This window comes from Rhineura floridana, chromosome 8, assembly GCF_030035675.1.
Source record: "Rhineura floridana isolate rRhiFlo1 chromosome 8, rRhiFlo1.hap2, whole genome shotgun sequence".
Classification (NCBI taxonomy): domain Eukaryota; kingdom Metazoa; phylum Chordata; class Lepidosauria; order Squamata; family Rhineuridae; genus Rhineura; species Rhineura floridana.
In genome coordinates, this window is record NC_084487.1 from 44232560 (window position 1) to 44252242 (window position 19683).

The 19683-nt window shown below is 40.5% G+C and overlaps 1 protein-coding gene across 4 annotated transcripts in view; it reads right to left on the reverse strand.

Annotated features, from left to right (window-relative positions):
* Positions 1 to 1727: 1727 nt before the first annotated feature.
* FAM227A (family with sequence similarity 227 member A) overlaps positions 1728 to 19683 on the reverse strand; it is a 38288-nt gene continuing 20332 nt past the window's right edge. For 3 of the 4 annotated variants that reach the window (XM_061639140.1, XM_061639137.1, XM_061639136.1), the window contains 9 exons: positions 19512 to 19616; positions 17856 to 17979; positions 14932 to 15039; positions 13261 to 13328; positions 12761 to 12845; positions 9190 to 9320; positions 6668 to 6825; positions 3422 to 3571; positions 1728 to 2077 (listed from right to left, as the gene is read on the reverse strand). In XM_061639140.1, the coding sequence (XP_061495124.1) occupies positions 1951 to 2077; positions 3422 to 3571; positions 6668 to 6825; positions 9190 to 9320; positions 12761 to 12845; positions 13261 to 13328; positions 14932 to 15039; positions 17856 to 17979; positions 19512 to 19616 (1056 nt within the window). In that variant the 3' untranslated portion in view covers positions 1728 to 1950. The remainder of the gene's footprint in view (positions 2078 to 3421; positions 3572 to 6667; positions 6826 to 9189; positions 9321 to 12760; positions 12846 to 13260; positions 13329 to 14931; positions 15040 to 17855; positions 17980 to 19511; positions 19617 to 19683) is intronic. The other variant, XM_061639139.1, reaches the window with a different exon arrangement.

Below are 19683 nucleotides of genomic sequence, written 5' to 3' on the forward strand. Positions count from 1 at the left end.
TCCCATCAGTCCCAGCCAGCATGGCCACTGGATTGGGCTGATGGGAGTTGTAGTTCAAAAAAGTAACTTTTCCAAGCTCTGGCACTAACTAGTCATTTTAATCAAGCCTTGTCAAACACAAGTTCAAACCTGCTAGCTGTACTGAACTAGTTTCATTGTGGTTCTGTTTATTGTGTTCAGAATATCTGCATGAAATATTTATTTATTTATTAATTATTCAATTTGTATCCCGCCCTTCCTCCCAGCAGGAGCCCAGGGTGGCAAACAAAGCGCTAAAAACACTTTAAAACATCATAAAAACAGATCTTAAAATACATTAAAACAAAACAGCGTTAAAAACTTTAAAAAAAAAACTTTTAAAAAGGGTTAAAAACATATTAACCAATTCTAACACAGATGCAGACTGGGGTGGGTCTCAGCCTAAGGCTTGTTGAAAGAGGAAAGTCTTCAAAAGGCACCGAAAAGATAGCACAGAAATATGTACTGAGAATAGTTATATATTGTTGTAATAATGCAATAGACTAAGTTATGTTTAATATATGGACACTGCAAACAGCAGTTATTTCAGTGGGAGGCACATAATGGTAAATTTTTCAAAAATAATGGATTGCAGGTTGATATTTTTAACATTTGAAAATGCTGCCCCTTAAAATATGATGTTACAACTTGTTTTTTGGGAAAAAAGAAAAAATAAGGAAAAGAGAAAACACAGTTAAATATAACATTTCAAGTAAGGTATGCTAAAATCTAAAAAATATATAGAGTACTAGGTAGCCAAGATACAATTTCTAAAGATAGTTTCCATATGCCTCTACAACAGGGATGGGGAAACTATGGCCCTCTAGATGTTGCTGGATTCCAGTTCCTATTAGCTCCAGCCAGCATGGTCAAAGGTCCAAGATGATAGAGTTGTAATCCAGCAACATCTGGAGGGGCCACAAATTCCCCATCCCCCTCTATACTTCATCTATCCATATATCCAAGGTGTTTTGAAAAAGCGCAATACAAAGTCAAAGTTTTCTTGAAATGGGCAGGGACCAGACAGTGGCATCAAAACAAGAAATCTGTTGAAAGAATTCAGTATAATTGATATTGTTATGAGCATGGGGGGGTTGGAATGGATGATTTCTATGGGTCACCTTTCCAGCCCGATTTGGAATCCTGTACCTTAGAATGAGGAACTGGCTCTGCTGGCCCGTGAGTCCTTTGTTTTGATAATAAGAGTGGCCAGGTAGTTAATGGGCCTATTTAGTTGCTCCAGCAACTGGTGAAATGGGCCAGGAAGATCCTTTTGTTATTGAAACTCTTCAGGAGAGGATTCCCCCCCCCCACTCCTGGGAGCTGGCAGAAGTGTGCTTGTAGTTTTGAGTGGCTGGTAAAGAATGGCTGGGGCCGCAGGCATGCAGAGAGGCTATCCCTCTGCATCATGGCTATAGGATGCCCCTGCACCCAGATGGGAAAGCTGGATATTAGACCGCTGATGCCTTGAACCCCTCCATTCTTGAGCTCAGGTTGGAATGTGTGTAAATAAACAAACCATATTTCATAAAGACACCACAGTCTCCGCTGACCTTCTTCCCAAAGGAAGCCAAACCCTGGATGGGCACAGGGACCCCTGAAATCTCACCGCTCAGAGATTGTGGGAGGCGCACAACAATATGTTTGATTTAATGAAGGAAACTCCCTATCAACCAGTGTTGTTCTCAAAGCATTACCTTATCCCTTTATTGCAGTAGTACACTATTGTTTCTAACTGGCAATGTATTTACATCTCTTTGTTCCAAATCTAGATTCATTTTCTTCAAGTATTCTTTCTATAAAGCGGATAGGAACTATGTTTATAAAAAAGCTGATCTCAAATACATTCAATTTGAACTTAATCCTCATTTAATTCAAAAAGAGACACCTAAATTTATTACTATTAGGGCTACATGTAAGTTAACAAATTGATTATTTGAATATGACTTTTGGTGTCTGAGGTAGAGTCTTGTCTGAAGTATTCAGTCCATCTGGGCAGAAAGAAAGCAATTCTTTCTGTTTTGGGGCCTGCCTTCTCATCTCTTCTAGCATCTCTTGCCTATAATGACAAGAGAAAAAGTACAATTAATTATACTTGAAATCAATTTTTAAAAACTATTAAATTTAAAAGAAGGTCAAGAGAAACCTAGGAAGTGATTACATTGCAGAAAACCTGGTCTGCTTTCACAGTGGAAGCTTTCCCCCTCTTTTTGGAAAAAGTATGTGCAATTGCCACACTTTGATCACTCACTTTTTTCAAGCCATCTGCACATCATGAAAAAATGCACCCCTCTCAAGGTTTCACTGCTCAGCTTCCATATTTTTACAGACCTCCAAAAATCTAACTTTTAAAAACTCAACAGAACAGCTGTGCAACTTTTTTCTGGTGTAGATGGCCTGTCATGAAGCTATCCCAGATTTCCTGCTGATTAGATTAGTGAAGCCATTTCCTTCTCTATGGTCTTTCTCAGTTCTCTAACAATCAACTCTTATCACTTTAACCATTCCCCTTCTAAACAGAATTTGCTTTATATCCCCTAAATTGCAAGGGGTGTGAGGAATAATGCAGCGGGGTAGTTTTTAACCCTTTCCCCACACACAATGGTCCCAATGAAAACAACATACACATTTGGGGTTGAGGAAAGGGGAACTGCCCAGTTGGCTATGCAGTAGTAGAAGTCTGGAAGCAGAGTTGCTATTCCATTTCCAGCTTGAAGCAGAGCAGCAGTGATTCAGTGCTGTTAAAATTATCCACTTCTGGAAGCAACCTTTATTTAAATTTAGCTGAGGACTTTAATTCACCGTGTGTCAAGAGAGCTATATCCCCAACAGCTAATGTGAAATTCTGCAAGCCCGTTTCCAATAGCTTGGTATTTCAACCACATATACCACATTGGGGGTGGCAGCACTGAGAAGGACATAGTCTTGCTACAACTCATCCTTAAATCTGACTAGATGAGCCCTCCAGCATAAAAAAGAGAGCACACGGCCTCAATTTTAAAAAAGGGTTTTTAAAAAGTTCATGTAAATTATGTAGGAATGGCTAGAGAGAGTTGTTAATTACAAAAGATGTTGCAGGGAGGATTATCTCAAGATAAAAAAAAATTTTTTTAAGTGCTAAGAAAATGTCAAATAATTACAACAGATGTATAACACTGAAAGAAAATGTGTGGACTGGGTGCAATAAATGCACAAGTTTGTTTAAGTGTAGATCACTGTAGTATAAAGCAAGCAACATAAAAACAAGAATGGCAAAAAATCAGAGCTGCCATGACTGTTCACAGTGGGAATAAACTAGTAACCATGCATTCATTGTGCAAAAAACTGATCACGGGAATGCCCTTATTGTCTCCCTGATGTTGAGATTGTGATGTGTGAAGCTGTAAACAAGCTCTTTAAGTACCTGAAAAACTCCTGGCTGTCCTTGCACTGTTGGTCAAAAATCCTCATTTCTCTCCAGTGTCTCCAATAAGTCTTTGAAAAGGCTTTGCGCCTCTGACGGAGGCTCTGAAAACTTTGCTTAATCACTTCTGCATATGTCTGGATAGAATGCGTAATTTTAAAGTAAAGGAAAATTCTTCTCTGATTGCTTAGCTTAAAAGTACCATAGAGAACACATACTGAGCTTTTTTGGGGGGGTGGGAAGTGTATTCTGTAGGGGTCTGGAAATAAAACTCATTAAATGGCAAATTTACTGATACAAAATTATTTTTAGAAATCTATGATACCATATCACCCACAATATAATTAGTATTAGATCAGCCACAAACTGCAAGGGACATCATCAGTAGACTGGAGGAGGAAGCATCACTTTGTGAGGGACTCTGGCTACTTTGGCACCCATTTCCAGGCCAGGATTATTTTCTTCAGTTGGGATATCCAGAGTCTGTAATTCTTGTGTCCATCACCAGGAGTCAGGAACGATAGTAGATATCAACATCAGCCAGGGTGAGGAAGCCCTTCCCAGTGAGGGACTCTAATATCCAAATGGTCTTTTGTACCGTATTTAAATATATTGTACACTATTCCAAGAACTAGTAAGCACTAGCAGGGTATGAATATTTCAGCTAAGCACACAGATGGAAACATATTGGAATAAGTAGACTTAAGCACTCATAACTGTGAATTGGATTGTGGCCATTAACTTTCAGTATGGAAATTTAGAGCAGACTGTGAAGGTTCAGATTAAGATTCTGTAACAGTGTAAGACCACTAGACCAGAATTATGTGTCCTCTCTCCTTTACAGTTTTCACATTACAGTGGTAGAAACAGCTCATGTTTGCTTCCGTTTGGATATTTGGCTTGAGGGGGCCATGAAATGGGCAACGGAAGTCAATGACTGCACCCAGTGAAGCTCCTAAGCCCCTTTCAAAAGGTGTTGCATGTGCGTTCCTTTTATTTTCCTTTCTAATCCAGAAATCCGTAACCCTAGTAAACTGCATGCTGCTTTATAATTCAGAGTTTAAAACTTGGTTTGATTAGTTCTGCAGCACAGGCTGGTTATTTAAACAGAAAAGACAAAAAACCTTTGAAGCATAAACTTATTTATCATACAGGGCTCTAGACTACAGTCAGTGCTGGTATGTGCAAACTGAGGATTGGGGGGGGGTTAACACATATCCTTAATTACGACACATGAAAATCAGCTCCCAAATCTATCTCCAGCTGTGCATTTCTCATCTTTGTTGACAACGCTGCTGTCCTTTCCTCTGAGAAGCAGCCTACTGCTGTGTTTTTTGAATTTCCTACTTTCAGGGAACACTTTCTTTTTTCAATATATTTTTTAATATTTTAATTTTAATTTAAATTTAAAATTTAAATTTTTTAATTTTTTTAATATTAAAAAAAAAGTGCTTCATCAACAGGTGTGAACTAGTCCCTCTGTAGCACCATCAATCCAGCTTAATGATGTGACGCTGGAGAATGTTGATCACTTTCCCTATCTTGGCAGTCATCTCTTTGTAAAAGCTGACCTCGATGCTGAAATTCAACATCGTCTGAGCTCTCCCGAATGGAGCATAGAGTGTTTAAGGATTGGGATATTTGCAGGAAGACCAAAATGCTTATTTACAAAGCCATTGTACTACCAACCTTACTGTATGCCTGTGAAACATGGACCATTTATAAACACCACTCCCAACTTCTTGAAAGATTCCACCAATGCTGCCTCCGGAAAATTCTGCAAATTACTTGGAAGACAGACGGACTAATTTTAGCGTTTTGAAAGAAGCAAAAACTACCAGTGTTGAAACAATGATCCTTCAACATCAACGTTGCTGGACCAGTTCGAATGCCTGATTACTGTCTTCCAAAGCAGCTACTTTACTCCAAACTTAAGGATGGAAAACGGAATATCGGTGGACAGCAAAAGAGGTTTAAAGATGTTCTTAAAGCGAATCTAAAAAAATGTAACATGAACATTGAGAACTGGGAAGTCTTGGCCCATGAATGTCCCAAATGGAGGTCGGCTATTATCAAAGGTGCTATGGACTTTGAAGAAGCACGAATACAGGGTGAACGGGACAAACAAGCTAAGCAGAAGGCACGTCAAACAAATCTTCATTGCAACAGTCTTCCATCTGGAAATCTATGTCCTCACTGTGGGAGGCTGTGTGGATCCAGAATTGCCCTCCACAGTCACTTACGGACCCACTATTAAAGACCTTATCTTGGAAGACAATCCTACTCGGCCATGAGTGATCGCCCAATGCAATGTCTACATTGAATTGTCTCCTAAGGAAACCCTGCATGCTGCAGAGGGTTTTGGGGATTGTTTTAGGGTTAGGGATGGACAACTATGTCATTTCAGTTCTCTCAGTTTCTTATTTTGACAATCTTAAATTCATTTCTGCAACAGTTCACAATTTTTTTAAAAAAAATTGTCATGAAAATTCTTCAGCATTTTAGTGTGAATTTCTCCTGCTAAACATATTTTTGCATGCACTTTTGACTACTGTACACATTTTTGCAAGCAATTTCCCCTAATATATTTTTGTATGTTATTTTCAGCAATATATTCATTTTTATGCACACTTTCTCCTAATATATTCATTTTTATAAACACTTTGATTGGAGAACTGCATCAGAAAATTTGGATGTGAATTTCAAAGGGTGACGGTATTTCAGTTCTCATATTGTTTTGGAAAGTGCAAATTTGATAGATTCTGCTGTCAGTGCATTTCTCTCCAATCTCTATGTAGGGCGCACGCTCATTTCATACAGGGCTCTGGTCAGGTGTAATTGGCCTAACCTGCCACTGATGCTAACAGCAGTGCTCCATTTTGTTATTTCAGGGAAAGATAAGAAATACTGAGTAAGCTGTTCTTCAAAGAAGCTTATCTTCCTTCGCTGATTTTCTCAATGAAGAACCACTGAATAGAATTCAGAGGAACTGCAAGGTTCCCTAGAACACAGTTAGAGAATCACTCTCTTATCTTTAAATTGACCCCAGACCCCCACAAAGGAATATTTTATTAATTTCTACTGTTAAGTTCTGGAGAAAAAATTAAACTGATGTTCTAATGATGTAAATATTAACAATGAACTGATCGACGTACTGCATAATGCACTGTACAGGAATAATCCTGAACAAAAACATGATCATTTAAGATTTTTCCATCTTCACTTCCCTTGCATAAATAAGGATATGGTATGGGCTTGCAGATCTCCCTCCTATGCAAATAGATGTCACATCCTGCCTTTGGTACTGCATTCCGTTTCTGGAGGACGTGCTGAATTAGTGGGGAGCGACCACCAATATTCAAGTGATGCCAGGTGAACTCAGGACCAGAACAGGCTGGGTGTGACTAGAAGATAAATTATCATCATCATCATCATCATCTCACCTTCCTCCCAGAAGGAGCCCAGGGAGACAAACAAAACACTAAAAACATATTTAAACCTTCTTAAAATCAAAACATCTTTAAAAATAAATCTTGAAAACATATTTTTAAAAACCTGAAAACAATTCCAACACAGATGCAGACTGGGATAAAGTCTCTACTTTAAAGGCTTACTGAAAGAAGAAGGTCTTCAATAGTTGCTGAAAAGACAACAGAGATGGTGCCTGTCTAATATTTAAAGGGAGTGAATTCCAAAGGGTAGGTGTTACTTCACTAGAGATCCATTTCCTATGTTGTGTAGAACAGACCTCCTGGTGAGAAGGTACCTGCAGGAGACCCTCACCTGCAGAGTGCAGTGATTGACTGGGTATATAAGGGGTAAGACAATCTTTCAGGTATCCTGGTCTCAACCTATATAGGAGGTCTTTATAAACCAAAACCAGCACCTTGAATTTAGCCCGGTAGCTAATAGGCAGCCAGTGCAATTTTTTCAGCAGCAGGGTTGTTACTTACATCAAACCCAGATCTAAAGACAAAGCAATGTAGTTTCCATCATGAGTGAATGATCACACTAAAACTTAATACATTTAAACCTGTCCACAACAGCCACCAATGACACATTGTTAATAGCCCAATTCATGTATTTGGATGAACAAATGTAGGCTGAAAGTGTGTGTGGGGGGGAGGGGAAGTGGCACGCATGCAAGCCTGCCTCCCAACATCTTCACATGCTCCATCTCCACTTCTGAGCTTTGCATGTTGAATGTGAACGTCTGAAGGGAGATTCTAATGGCATTCAGCTGAATGCACTTAGAAACCTCCCCACAATCAGGAACTGTGATAATATAGGGTTAGGATCTCCCTTCAGACCTTTTCACTCAACATGTGAAGGTCAGAAATCGAGCTCTCACATGGGAGATGTTGGGGGTGGACTTAGATGCACGCCCCCTCCCCACTTTAAGCATTCCCCTGAACTAATAAATGGGAATTTTGTGTGGCCACGGAATCATACAATTTATATGCACCAAAAAAACTTTTATGTGCCCTATACAGGTATGTGCCATACTTTAGGAAATGCCACAAATTAATCTAGTTTGTGTCTGGTATCATCAATTGGCAGTTCTAATAGGAGGTGAACATAGGCAGGCTCAACTCAGGGCGCTAGACAGAATATGGGAATGTATTAAATGAACACACTGTATCAGAGGACAAATGCCTGCGCATTCTTTAACAACCTAGTGTTTTTGGAGTGGATCACTTACCCCTAAAGTCTTTTTGAATTCTGATGGAGAATATTCTCTAAATGTTCTCCAGATATGTGAATATTCAGCTAACATTTGATACTCAGTGTTATCCAATAATTTTGTAACAGCAGTTAACATTTGATGACAAAAGGCATGTAGAATTCAACACCTGATAATATCTGACAACTATTAATTCTATTTCTTTTGACATGTAACAGAATTTAGTGCATTTTATGTGGATGCCTTTGTTCTTTCAGCCAATCACAAACCATGAGCAGTAAAATTTCTAATGTTGATGTCGCATTTCAAGAATGAAACTTTAATATTGAATTGTTGGATCCAATTTTAACAATAAAATCCAAATGGAGAGATTTTAAATTTCATGTTGAATGTCTTTGTTTTTGCAAATATATTTCATTCCAATTCTACAAGATACACTTGAATCCTAACCTTTAATTTCCAACAGATTGTTCATTTGCATAATAATGTAACAAAGTTACCTGAACGGTTTCTTATATTTAATAGCAGTCTCAGTGAGAGCCTCTCAGTAGTGGGAAGAGCTTTCTCACAGCTGAACAGCACTCACATTTAGATGCTTTCGCATGAATGGTGTGTGTGTGTCTGTGTGTGTATGTATTCCCATGTTTTCTGTGACTGCTAGCTTTTTTTTTAGCTGGCCAACTATACATGTATACAATCTCCAAATGAAGATTCACACAGTCTTTCTGCATGAGTGACGCATTGATGTCAGCCTGGCTGTGGCCCCTCACACTCCCAAGAAGAGGGCAACTTTCAAGTGTGAACCAGCTCACAGATAATCTTGATCCGCTCTTTGATTAACAGAATAGCTCTTTCAAGATGCTCCATTTCTGTTTCACACTTTGGAGGGAGCTGATTTTTGTGTGTCTCAAAATCATCATCATACTCAAGCTTGCATTCTGTGACAACTGAACACAATCTTTTTTTGTGTGTCCTGAATTCAAAGGGTATATTGGTATTAGCAGTAGGGATATGTTCTCATCTTATCCACACCCACCAGTAATTGTGGCATTTAAAAATTTCCCCACTCCATAAATTACATTACCTCTCGAGGAAGCAAAGCAATCTTTATCTTTTTCTTTTGTGAGCTTCGACGCTTTTTCCACAAATCCTGCTCACTGTCCTCTTTAGGCTGGACAATAGATGATACAGAGCGAGAAAACTGATGCATTTTTTCTGGGGAGGAAAAAGCTGCTGTTTTATCTTTGTTCATTATGTAAGTTGTCCCATAATTTAATAGGAACGATATATATGCTTAATATATTAGGGAATAAAAGACATGTACATCTGAACAAATCTTTTACCCAAAGGAGAAGTGTCCCAAGTTCAGAAATGAAAGAAATCTGTACTCATAGGTGAGCAAACATAGGGAATCTCTATTGTATTTCAAGGAGACCTTGGCCTTATGCATTCCTAGATGCAGCGGGCAGATCAAGATTATGGCAGGTTGCATGGAGGCTACTATATCCAAGCCCAAACTGCACAACCTGCACATTACAAAATCCAAGTGAACAGATTGTGTAGTTTGGGCTTACACACAGTGAACTCTAGGGATGGTATCCAACTGAATTCCTGTGCTAGCAGAAAACATACCCCCTCTAATCCTCCCATGCATGCCCTGCATCGTTCCCAAATGATCCGGAGGATTGGAGGAATACCCAGAACTGATATGGGGTTGCATGGGGAAAGGGATGGGGACAGCATTCCATTGTGCAAGGAAAAATCCTTGCAGTGACAGAACATTTGACTTAGCACCTTGAATACGACTCTATGTTCCTAGGTCCTTATAGAAATGTGACGTCCAAAGTACAGAGGTGGGGCAGGACCTGGGTGGGGCAAGCCAGTACAATCCTGATCCCTAGCTATATATATGACTCGTGAATAAATAATTTTTTAAATGTGTAAATAAAGATATTTCTGGATATGATTTATTTAAAATAAAAAAATCCTGGAAATGGTGTGAATTTCTGCATTTAACATATAGCCTGTATCAGCTGTGCTGGCTGGCACTAATCGTAGTGCAAAAATATCTGGAAGGCACCAGATTGGGGAAGGCTGGTATTTATTGTATTTTTCCTGGTGCACTCCTGGAATAATGCTACATGTGTCTGAGAAAACTTCTAGTCATTTCCCCAGCTCTCTGCACTGGGTACGTTAGTAATACTGGATGCTGTGGACATTGCTATAGACGCAAATCCCTCCCAAAGCCTTTTATCTCTCTCATTCTTGCTGAAAATATAAACTAGCACCATTTTAAAACACTAGGTGTTTGGCCTAGGCAGGAAAGTGGCCCAGCCAAGCTTCCAAGGTCTACTTGCCTGACAGCTAAAGTACTAACCAGCAAGTAAGGTGTCCTGACAGCACCAGGAAGGTTATCAAGAGTCAGAGGGTCAAGTGCTGAACAGCTGGGAAGCTGACCAGGAGAATGTGAGAACTAGAAACCAGAAGCTGTTCCATAGTGGCGCTGTACCAGCAGCTTCTAGTCAGTGGCTGACAATTTTGGTAATCAGCCTTACTGAAGCAGAGCCAGCATGGCTTCTGCAAGGGAAAGTCCTGTCTCAGTAACCTATTAGAATTCTTTGAGAGTGTCAACAAGTATATAGATAGAGGTGATCCAGTGCACATAGTGTACTTAGACTTTCAAAAAGCGTTTGACAAGGTACCTCACCAAAGACTTCTGAGGAAGCTTAGCAGTCACAGAATAAGAAGAGAGGTCCTCTTGTGGATAAGGAATTGGTTAAGAAGCAGAAAGCAGAGAGTAGGAATAAATGGAGGGCTGTAGAAAGTGGAGTCCCTCAAGGATCGGTATTGGGACCTGTACTTTTCAACTTGTTCATTAATGACCTAGAATTAGGAGTGAGCAGTGAAGTGGCCAAGTTTGCTGATGACACTAAATTGATCAGGGTTGTTAAAACAAAAAGGGATTGCGAAGAGCTCCAAAAAGACCTCTCCAAACTGAGTGAATGGGCGGAAAAATGGCAAATGCAATTCAATATAAACAAGTGTAAAATTATGCATATTGGAGCAAAAAAATCTTAATTTCACATATACGCTCATGGGGTCTGAACTGGCGGTGACCGACCAGGAGAGAGACCTCGGGGTTGTAGTGGACAGCACGATGAAAATGTCGACCCAGTGTGCGGCAGCTGTGAAAAAGGCAAATTCCATGCTAGCGATAATTAGGAAAGGTATTGAAAATAAAACAGCCGATATGTATACATCTATGGTGCGGCCGCATTTGGAATACTGTGTACAGTTCTGGTCGCCTCATCTCAAAAAGGATATTATAGAGTTGGAAAAGGTTCAGAAGAGGGCAACCAGAATGATCAAGGGGATGGAGCGACTCCCTTACGAGGAAAAGTTGCAGCATTTGGGGCTTTTTAGTTTAGAGAAAAGGCGGGTCAGAGGAGACATGATAGAAGTGTATAAAATTATGCATGGCATTGAGAAAGTGGATAGAGAAAAGTTCTTGTCCCTCTCTCATAATACTAGAACTCGTGGACATTCAAAGAAGCTGGATGTTGGAAGATTCAGGACAGACAAAAGGAAGTACTTCTTTACTCAGCGCATAGTTAAACTATGGAATTTGCTCCCACAAGATGCAGTAATGGCCACCACCTTGGATGGCTTTAAAAGAAGATTAGACAAATTCATGGAGGACAGGGCTATCAATGGCTACTAGCCGTGATGGCTGTGCTGTGCCACCCTAGTCAGAGGCAGCATGCTTCTGAAAACCAGTTGCCGGAAGCCTCAGGAGGGGAGAGTGTTCTTGCACTCGGGTCCTGCTTGCGGGCTTCCCCCGGGCACCTGGTTGGCCACTGTGAGAATAGGATGCTGGACTAGATGGGCCACTGGCCTGATCCAGCAGGCTCTTCTTATGTTCTTATCCATCTGGGTGCACTGTTGGGGCCCTGATCTGGACCTTACTTAAGAGTAATGATTTTTCTTGAGTAGGGTTCTGAAATGGGATGCCTCGTGCTGCCAGGCAAGCACTGCACTTTTTAATCTGGGCATTGGATAGTTCCCATCTCTGCTATTTTGGTCCCAGGGACAGCACAACCTGTCATGCGTGTAGCTGAACTGGTGCACTCAGGTTTGGGAATGGACAAGCACAGACAATCACAACTGTGTCCTGAATGTGTTCTGTATTGTTCTTCAGTCAAGCAGACCATTACTTCTCTCTAAAGCATACCAATTGTTTAAGATTGCCCCTCTGCTCTTGTACAATGTACTGTACTCTTGTACAGTAACAATGAATAAATCTGTATTTCTTTTTTATGGTGGGGTATGGACAGGTTGACATAAAAATAGGACAACACACTTGAGTCACATCCACACCTTGCATTTAAGGCACATGGGTTCCCCCAAAGAATCCTGGGATCTGTAGTTTGTGAAGGGTGCTGGAAACCGTAGCTCTGTGAGTGGTAGACTATAGTTCCCAGGATTCTCTGGGGGAAGCCATGGCTGTTAAAGTAGTGTAAATGTGATTTAAATGTATGGTGTGGATGTGATCTTAGAGAAAGCATGCCACGTCAGTGCTGTTACAGTAGATTGAAAAGGATTCTGCTCTATAAAACGGATCTTGCATACAGTTATTTTACTTTTCATTATGCTACCTTGTTTGGGAAGCTGCTTTTGTACTTTTCTCCTGGAGACAGGCTTCTTGGCTTTTTTAATGGATTTGGTACCAGATGCATGCCTCTAGATCACAAGAAGAGAGATGAAGAAAAATGTCGTATCGCATTGTGTTTGGAAAACATCTTACCTTTCAGAGGGGAGAAGTGAATTTGTAGATTTAAAAAAAGGAGGAAGGGAAGGACTTTAAATAGTGGAGCACTGTTCAAGTATCTAAGCACTTTTTTCTTTCTAAAGAGGTATGTGGGCACTCACCTGATCAAGTAGATCAGTGCTCACTCCTATTTTTCAAATGCAACACAGTACTAGGAACAGTTACTGGTATAATTTTCTTAAAAGCATTGAACTACAGGGTTTATTGACATGAAGCCCACTATGGCACAAGCTTTCTCCCTGTAATCCCCAAACAGATTAGAACACATTACTGATATGAATGGCTCCCTCCTCAATACTGATGCATGTAAGTGAAATAATTTTCTACCTTACGACGTCTTGAGGGACGCTTCCGTACAGTAGATAATTCATAGGTACTAAAGGAAATATCACAGCCTGTGGAAATCAAATATACTTATCATAATTTATTTATTTATAACCTGTGACTGAGTGGTGGTGGGGAATTTGCTCTTTGTCTGGGACATAGAACATAATGTAAGCATTTTACTTCGTACATACACACTTTATTCTTTTTGGGATTTTTAGAATCTAATGAAATGATAAGGATTCTCCCTATGGACTCAGGTTTTGTCTACTGACTTGCCTGAAGGGTAAAAGCAGATGTTAACTCATGCCAGTGGGTAGCCTTTTTCCTAAGGCTGCCGCCGGGGGCATTTTTTTCAGGATTGCAGCTGGGAATGGAAGGGTTAAACCTCCCCTTCCCACATGCTGTATCTCAATGAAAATTACCTCCCCCTGGCAGCCAGGTATTTATTTAAAAAATCTAGAAACGGTTGCTAATCCCCCCATTAAAGTAACATTGGTGGGGTGGGATGAGGAGTCGACCTGGCCGGTTGCGGTTGGGGGCTGATTGGTGTTGGTGCAGAAGACTACTGGAAAGGGCAGTGCATTGGGGCGACTGGAGTGTGGCCGTGCATGCCACGCCCTGGATGGAAGAAGTGAAGCATCTCACCACAGAGGCCCAAGGAGTAGACAGTTTTTGGACCACGTTTTCCCTGGTCACATTAGCGCTGTCGATGGGTGCTAAATCTCCATCACCTGCCTGGTTTATCAGCACTCAAGAGTATCAGCTGCAAATATATTCTTCCTGAGGCCCATGCAAGGAATTCCAGTGTTTGAATCTTTTGCACTTGGGTCCCTTGTGGCCTACTCTGGCTTTTATACTGTGTTTATGTATATGGATATTGTTCATGTATTTTGTTTTGTAAATTAATTTGATATGTTTTTTATTGTACCTTGTGTATTCTATTGTAAACCGCTTCGAGATCTTTTAGATAGTAAGCGGTCTCTAAATGGAAATATAAATAAATAAATAAATAAATCTAGTTTGACCTTCAGATACTTTTAATTGCTAATACCAAGGATGAAAACCTTACTACTTCCACAGGCAAAGCATGCACTTGTATGACCTCTCCAAGACCATCTTAATTTCATTTGTTTTATTAGCACAGCTGGCATTTAAGGGGAACAGGGTAGTTAGCACAAGGTTTGAATTTTATTGGCACGATTTTTTCTCCCTCCACTTTTGAAGAAATTTGGAGAAATACATTTGGTAGTATCTCTACTACCTGAGATAGATGGATCAGTCTATTTCCAATCTGTGCCAATTTCATGTGTGTTTATTCATGTCCATTCTCTCCCATTTCTCCATTACGTATGAAAATTCTTTATTTAAACACGTATTTAAATATGTACTTTACTTCAATGTGTGAATTTCTAAACTATTTTATCTAAAATATAATTTTTTAAAATGCATTTTGGTATATTTTTGAGCAGAAAACTGTATCACAAAACTTGGAGAAGTACTAAATCCAAACGGTAATTTTGTGCAGAAGGCGCAGATTAGATCAGTTTGCTTAAAAATGTGTGCCAAATGAAATTCTCCTGCATTCCTACTCTCCACTTGGTAATGATATCCTAGACAGAATTCTTCATTTAAAATAGTAGATGGGGTTGTCAGTTTGGTGGGGACTCTTACCGGTCCCTAATTTTCCTTTTCCTCCCAGCAAATCTTCTCTCCTGGATCGCTCTGGCTCCAGCTGGGAATAATCCCATTTATTGTAACTCCCTGGTGCATGCAGGGTACCTATATTTGGGGTGGGGGGAGGATAGATAGTGATAAGCAAAAGAATGCACTCACTATTATAATCTATGTAATTCATAATTTATGGGACAGGCTTATGTATGATTATGTTTGTATGTTGGAAAAAAGGAGCAGAAAACTAGAGAAAAAACAAGTACTATTTTAAAACAATGTAAAGAAAGTAAACCAATCCTTGAGTATAAGGTTATATACATGGACTCGGAGATGGCCCAGGAGCATTCATCTGACCTCTGGCAACCTATGTTGCTTCTGCAATACCAGGATTGGGAAGGACAAGGCCGGTGTGGTGAAAAGGCACTGATGGAGCCAATCTTGTGCTTCTGCAGTGTTTGCACTGCACCGACCGTACCCCTTCCCTCTCTGTCCCAGTACACAGCAGTGATGCAGGCAACCAGAGGTCAGATTAGTATTGTGGCCCCACCCCACTGCCAACTGCCCACTGCTGACTAGCAGTATAGGTGGTTCCATAGAGCAACACTTTTGCAAGGGCTCCAGACCAGACAGGGTGTTTGATTCCTCCTGAGTATTTTCCTATCTCACCCAAGACCTTTGGTCTAATTTGTAGAGACAATTGCCCCCATGCCAGGGTCCTGGTCTGGATCCACCCCCACCTACTCTGTTTGTGAAAGAGTAGCCCTGCACTCAGGAGCAAATGATGTGATTAATGCCATGTATAGTTTGCTCCTCATTTCTCCTGAAAATGGCTCAAACTGGGGAAAAAACCCTTAGAAGAAAAAACACGCACACACACAGTTGCTTTATACCTAGTCAGACCATTGGTCCATTTGGCTCAGTACTGTCCACACTGACTGGCAGCAGCTCTTTAGGATTTCATGCAGAGTTCTCTCGCAGCCCTACCTGGAGATGCTGGGATTGAATCTAGGACCTTCTGCATGCAAAGCAGTAGCTCTGCCACTGAGCTATGCCCCCCCATATATGTATGTGTGTGTGTGCGCACGTGCACGCATGCGCGCGCGCGCGCGCACACACACACACACACACACACACAGTTGTTATGTGCCTCCAAGTCAACTACGACTTATGGTGACCCTATGAATCTGCAACCTCCAAGAGCATCTGTCGTGAACCACCCTGTTCAGATCTTGTAAGTTCAGGTCTGTGGCTTCCTGTATGGAATCAATCCATCTCTTGTTTGGCCTTCCTCTTTTTCTACTCCCTTCTGTTTTTCCCAGCATTCTTGTCTTTTCTAGTGAATCATGTCTTCTCATTATGTTTCCAAAGTATGATAACCTCAGTTTCATCATTTTAGCTTCTAGTGATAGTTCTGGTTTAATTTGTTCTAACAACCAATTATTGGTCTTTTTCGCAGTCCATGGTATCCACAAAGCTCTCCTCCAACACCACATTTCAAATGAGTTGGTTTTTCTCTTATCCACTTTTTTCACTGTCCAATTTTCACGTACATACATAGAGATACTAGAAGATAAAACGATGAAACTGAGGTTATCATACTTTGGACACATAATGAGAAGACATGATTCACTAGGAAAGACAATAATGCTGGGAAAAACAGAAGGGAGTAGAAAAAGAGGAAGACCAAACAAGAGATGGATTGATTTCATAAAGGAAGCCACAGACCTGAACTTATAAGATCTGAACAGGGTGGTTTATACCAGATGCTATTGGAGGTTGCTGAGTCATAGGGTCTCCATAAGTCAAAATCGACTTGAAGGCAGATAACAACAAAAGACACCAGAAACAGCAAAATGAGTAAAACATCAAAAGGAAGTGCAAAATTAAGTTAGACATGATCATATCCATACTAGTAACAGGTATATCTTCCTAGAGAACACTAGGAATGGTAGTTTTATGGTTCCCTATAGGAAGTTCATCAAAGTACAATTCCGAGAAATCTTTGGAGGAAGCCATGACAGTCAAAGTGCTAGAAGACCGATACATTTTTGCCGTATAGGGTCATGGTAGAGCATAATAAAAGATTAAGATCCAATCAGTGGCTTGTGAGGGAGGGTAGAGGGAGTAACATACTCTTGGGCAGCACTCCCTCATCCGTAAAGCAATGGGGTGAGGTGGGGGTGGCAAGGATTTCCAAATTGGCAGTGGCCACTGCTGCCACCCTGGACGTCCCCTACCCTTGCCCACAACCTCACCCCATCCCTTTCCCAATTAATGCAGTGCCATTGGTGCTGGGAAGACACCAACCACTGCCTCCACACAAACCCTTAAGCTACTACTGGATCCAGTGAACTGAGGCACGGCCAGTGGGATTCTCGACAATGCCCTCAAACCATATTGCAAACTACTTCTGAAAAGCCCCTCAGTGACCCAAACAATTTCCTGAGTGGCATGGGCACCTGATGTTTGAGAAATGCAAGTACAAAACCGCCTTGGGCACATATAGCTAGTTGAAGCAACAAAGAGTTTTGTAGCACCTTAGAGACTAAGCAGTTTACTATGGCATAAACCTTGATAATCTAATGAAGTGTATCTTAGATCATAAAAGCACCTTGTTAAATACATTTGTTGTTCTTTAAGGTGCTACAGAACTTTTCTTTTTGTTGCAGCATTCTAATATGGCTCCCCTCTGGAAATCATAAATGGTTAAGTAATTCTTTGGATTTGAGCATACGGTGAGGGAAGGAAGCCAGGGGACAATTTGAAAATGTCAGGAACAGACACATTTCTTTAACTAAATGTGGCTCAAAGAGGTGAAAGGGGGGATAGATTGCTAAAAATGTTGTATGCAAGGTCTGGAAGATGTATCACAAACCAAAGCCTATACAGCCCCCTTCATGAGCAAGGAGAATGGGCCATCTCACCTCCCAGCCACTCGGAGAATACATCACAGACCTGGGCTTTGAATTCATGTGTATTGAACCAGGACCTCGGGAAACAGTAGCAGAAGCAGGTGTACACGGCTTGACTCAGCAGTGATGGGAAAAACTAAAAACTCAAGCAAAAGGGGGGGGGAGACAATAGAGCTCAAATAAATTTGTTAACTGCAATTGTGGGTCTAACTGCATGTTAATAATGTGATCAGCAATCATGTTCTGGGTTTTAAAATATTAAATATCAGTTTGGGTGGGTGATCATCATTGGCATAGCACATTCAGAGGGGAAGATTAAGCCTTCTCTTCCAAGCTGTGATCGCAGTAAATTTTGCCATCTCCCCATGTGGAAATAGCATTAGAGAAAAAAAATCTCTCAGTGGCACCAGTGGGAGTTTTTCCCCAAATACCAATTGCCACACAAGAAGGGAGGGGCGATTTTTTTACCAAGATCATGGCTGGGGACGGAAGACTTATACCTTACCAACATACACTGTAATGCTGATGACAATCAATCTCCACAGCTGGTATTTAATTACTGAAAACCCACAGTGTGATCACTAATCATGCCATTAATGTAATATGTGGTTAGGCCAGTGTGTTGATAAATTCTAATCCTGTGTTTTTACAAACTGTGTTCCAGGAATTCAGGCTTCCTTGAAACCTTATCAAGGGTTTCTCAATGAGAAGAGTTTATTTTGAGAATTTTTTTTGTAAGTTGCTTTAAGAGCCTCGCAAGGTTATAAAGCAGAATATAAATATTCTAAATAAGACAAACTTCCCTAAAAGTCAGCTTGTTTTCCATTATCAATCTTCTCCAGTAATGTGAAGCCATAAGAATGCTGCATGTGTTCTGTCATATTTTCCATTCAGTTCATTAAAGACAGCATGAAGCCAACAGGCCAGGTAGTGCCCCATATGAAGTGCAGAATTGCAGAATCCTTATGTGCTGCGTTGAGGTTTAATGACCAATGTGGAAGAGTTCTTTGGTAGATACATCAACATGGACAGAGCTAACTGAAGAAGGAATGTTTGAAAAGCACTGAAATCTACAGATTGTGAAAATAGTGTCTCCTATTTAAGCAAGATACCAACACATACATGGGTTACTGTATCTCTCTTAACATGTGTTTAGATTTTTCAGAGAAGAGAGAGCCTCAGAATCCCCTATTCAAAAACATATCTTCTTAAATGAAGAAAAATGAAACAAGGATTCTTTCTCCAAAGTGCCTGTTAGGCACTACAACAGGGGTGGGGAACCTGTGGTCCTCCAGCTATTTGATGGACTACAACTCCCATAATATCCCTGACTATTAGTCATACTGGCTGAGGCCAATGGAAGTTGGAGTCCAATATCTGGAGGGCCACAGGTTCCCCATACCGGCACTAGAGTAAAAAGGGGGGAGGAAAGCAGCACCAAAAGTAAAAAGCAAAAAAGTCTTAAATAATCTCACTGCTTTTACATTTTAATATAGAACATTATTTGTTTTCTGTTAACCTGGAGACTGATTTTTTTCTACAGTTCTTCCAGTAGTTGCAGAATCTAAAGCATCACATCAGGGTTAAGGCAAAGTGCCTTTTACCAGCATATCCACCACTATTTGTCTGAAGTGCGATACCTCCTTCTAGAAATATTTTCATACTCACTTTAAGGATGTGTTCCTGGTTGGAAACCTTGTGACAGCCCAACAGGATGAGAGAATAATTTTCTGCAACGCGTTCAAACAAATATCCCTGAATCTCTCGATTTGGCTAATGGGACAGAATAAATTGAAGGTTCACTGAAGAGGCATTGGTTTACTCATCATGCCATTACAAT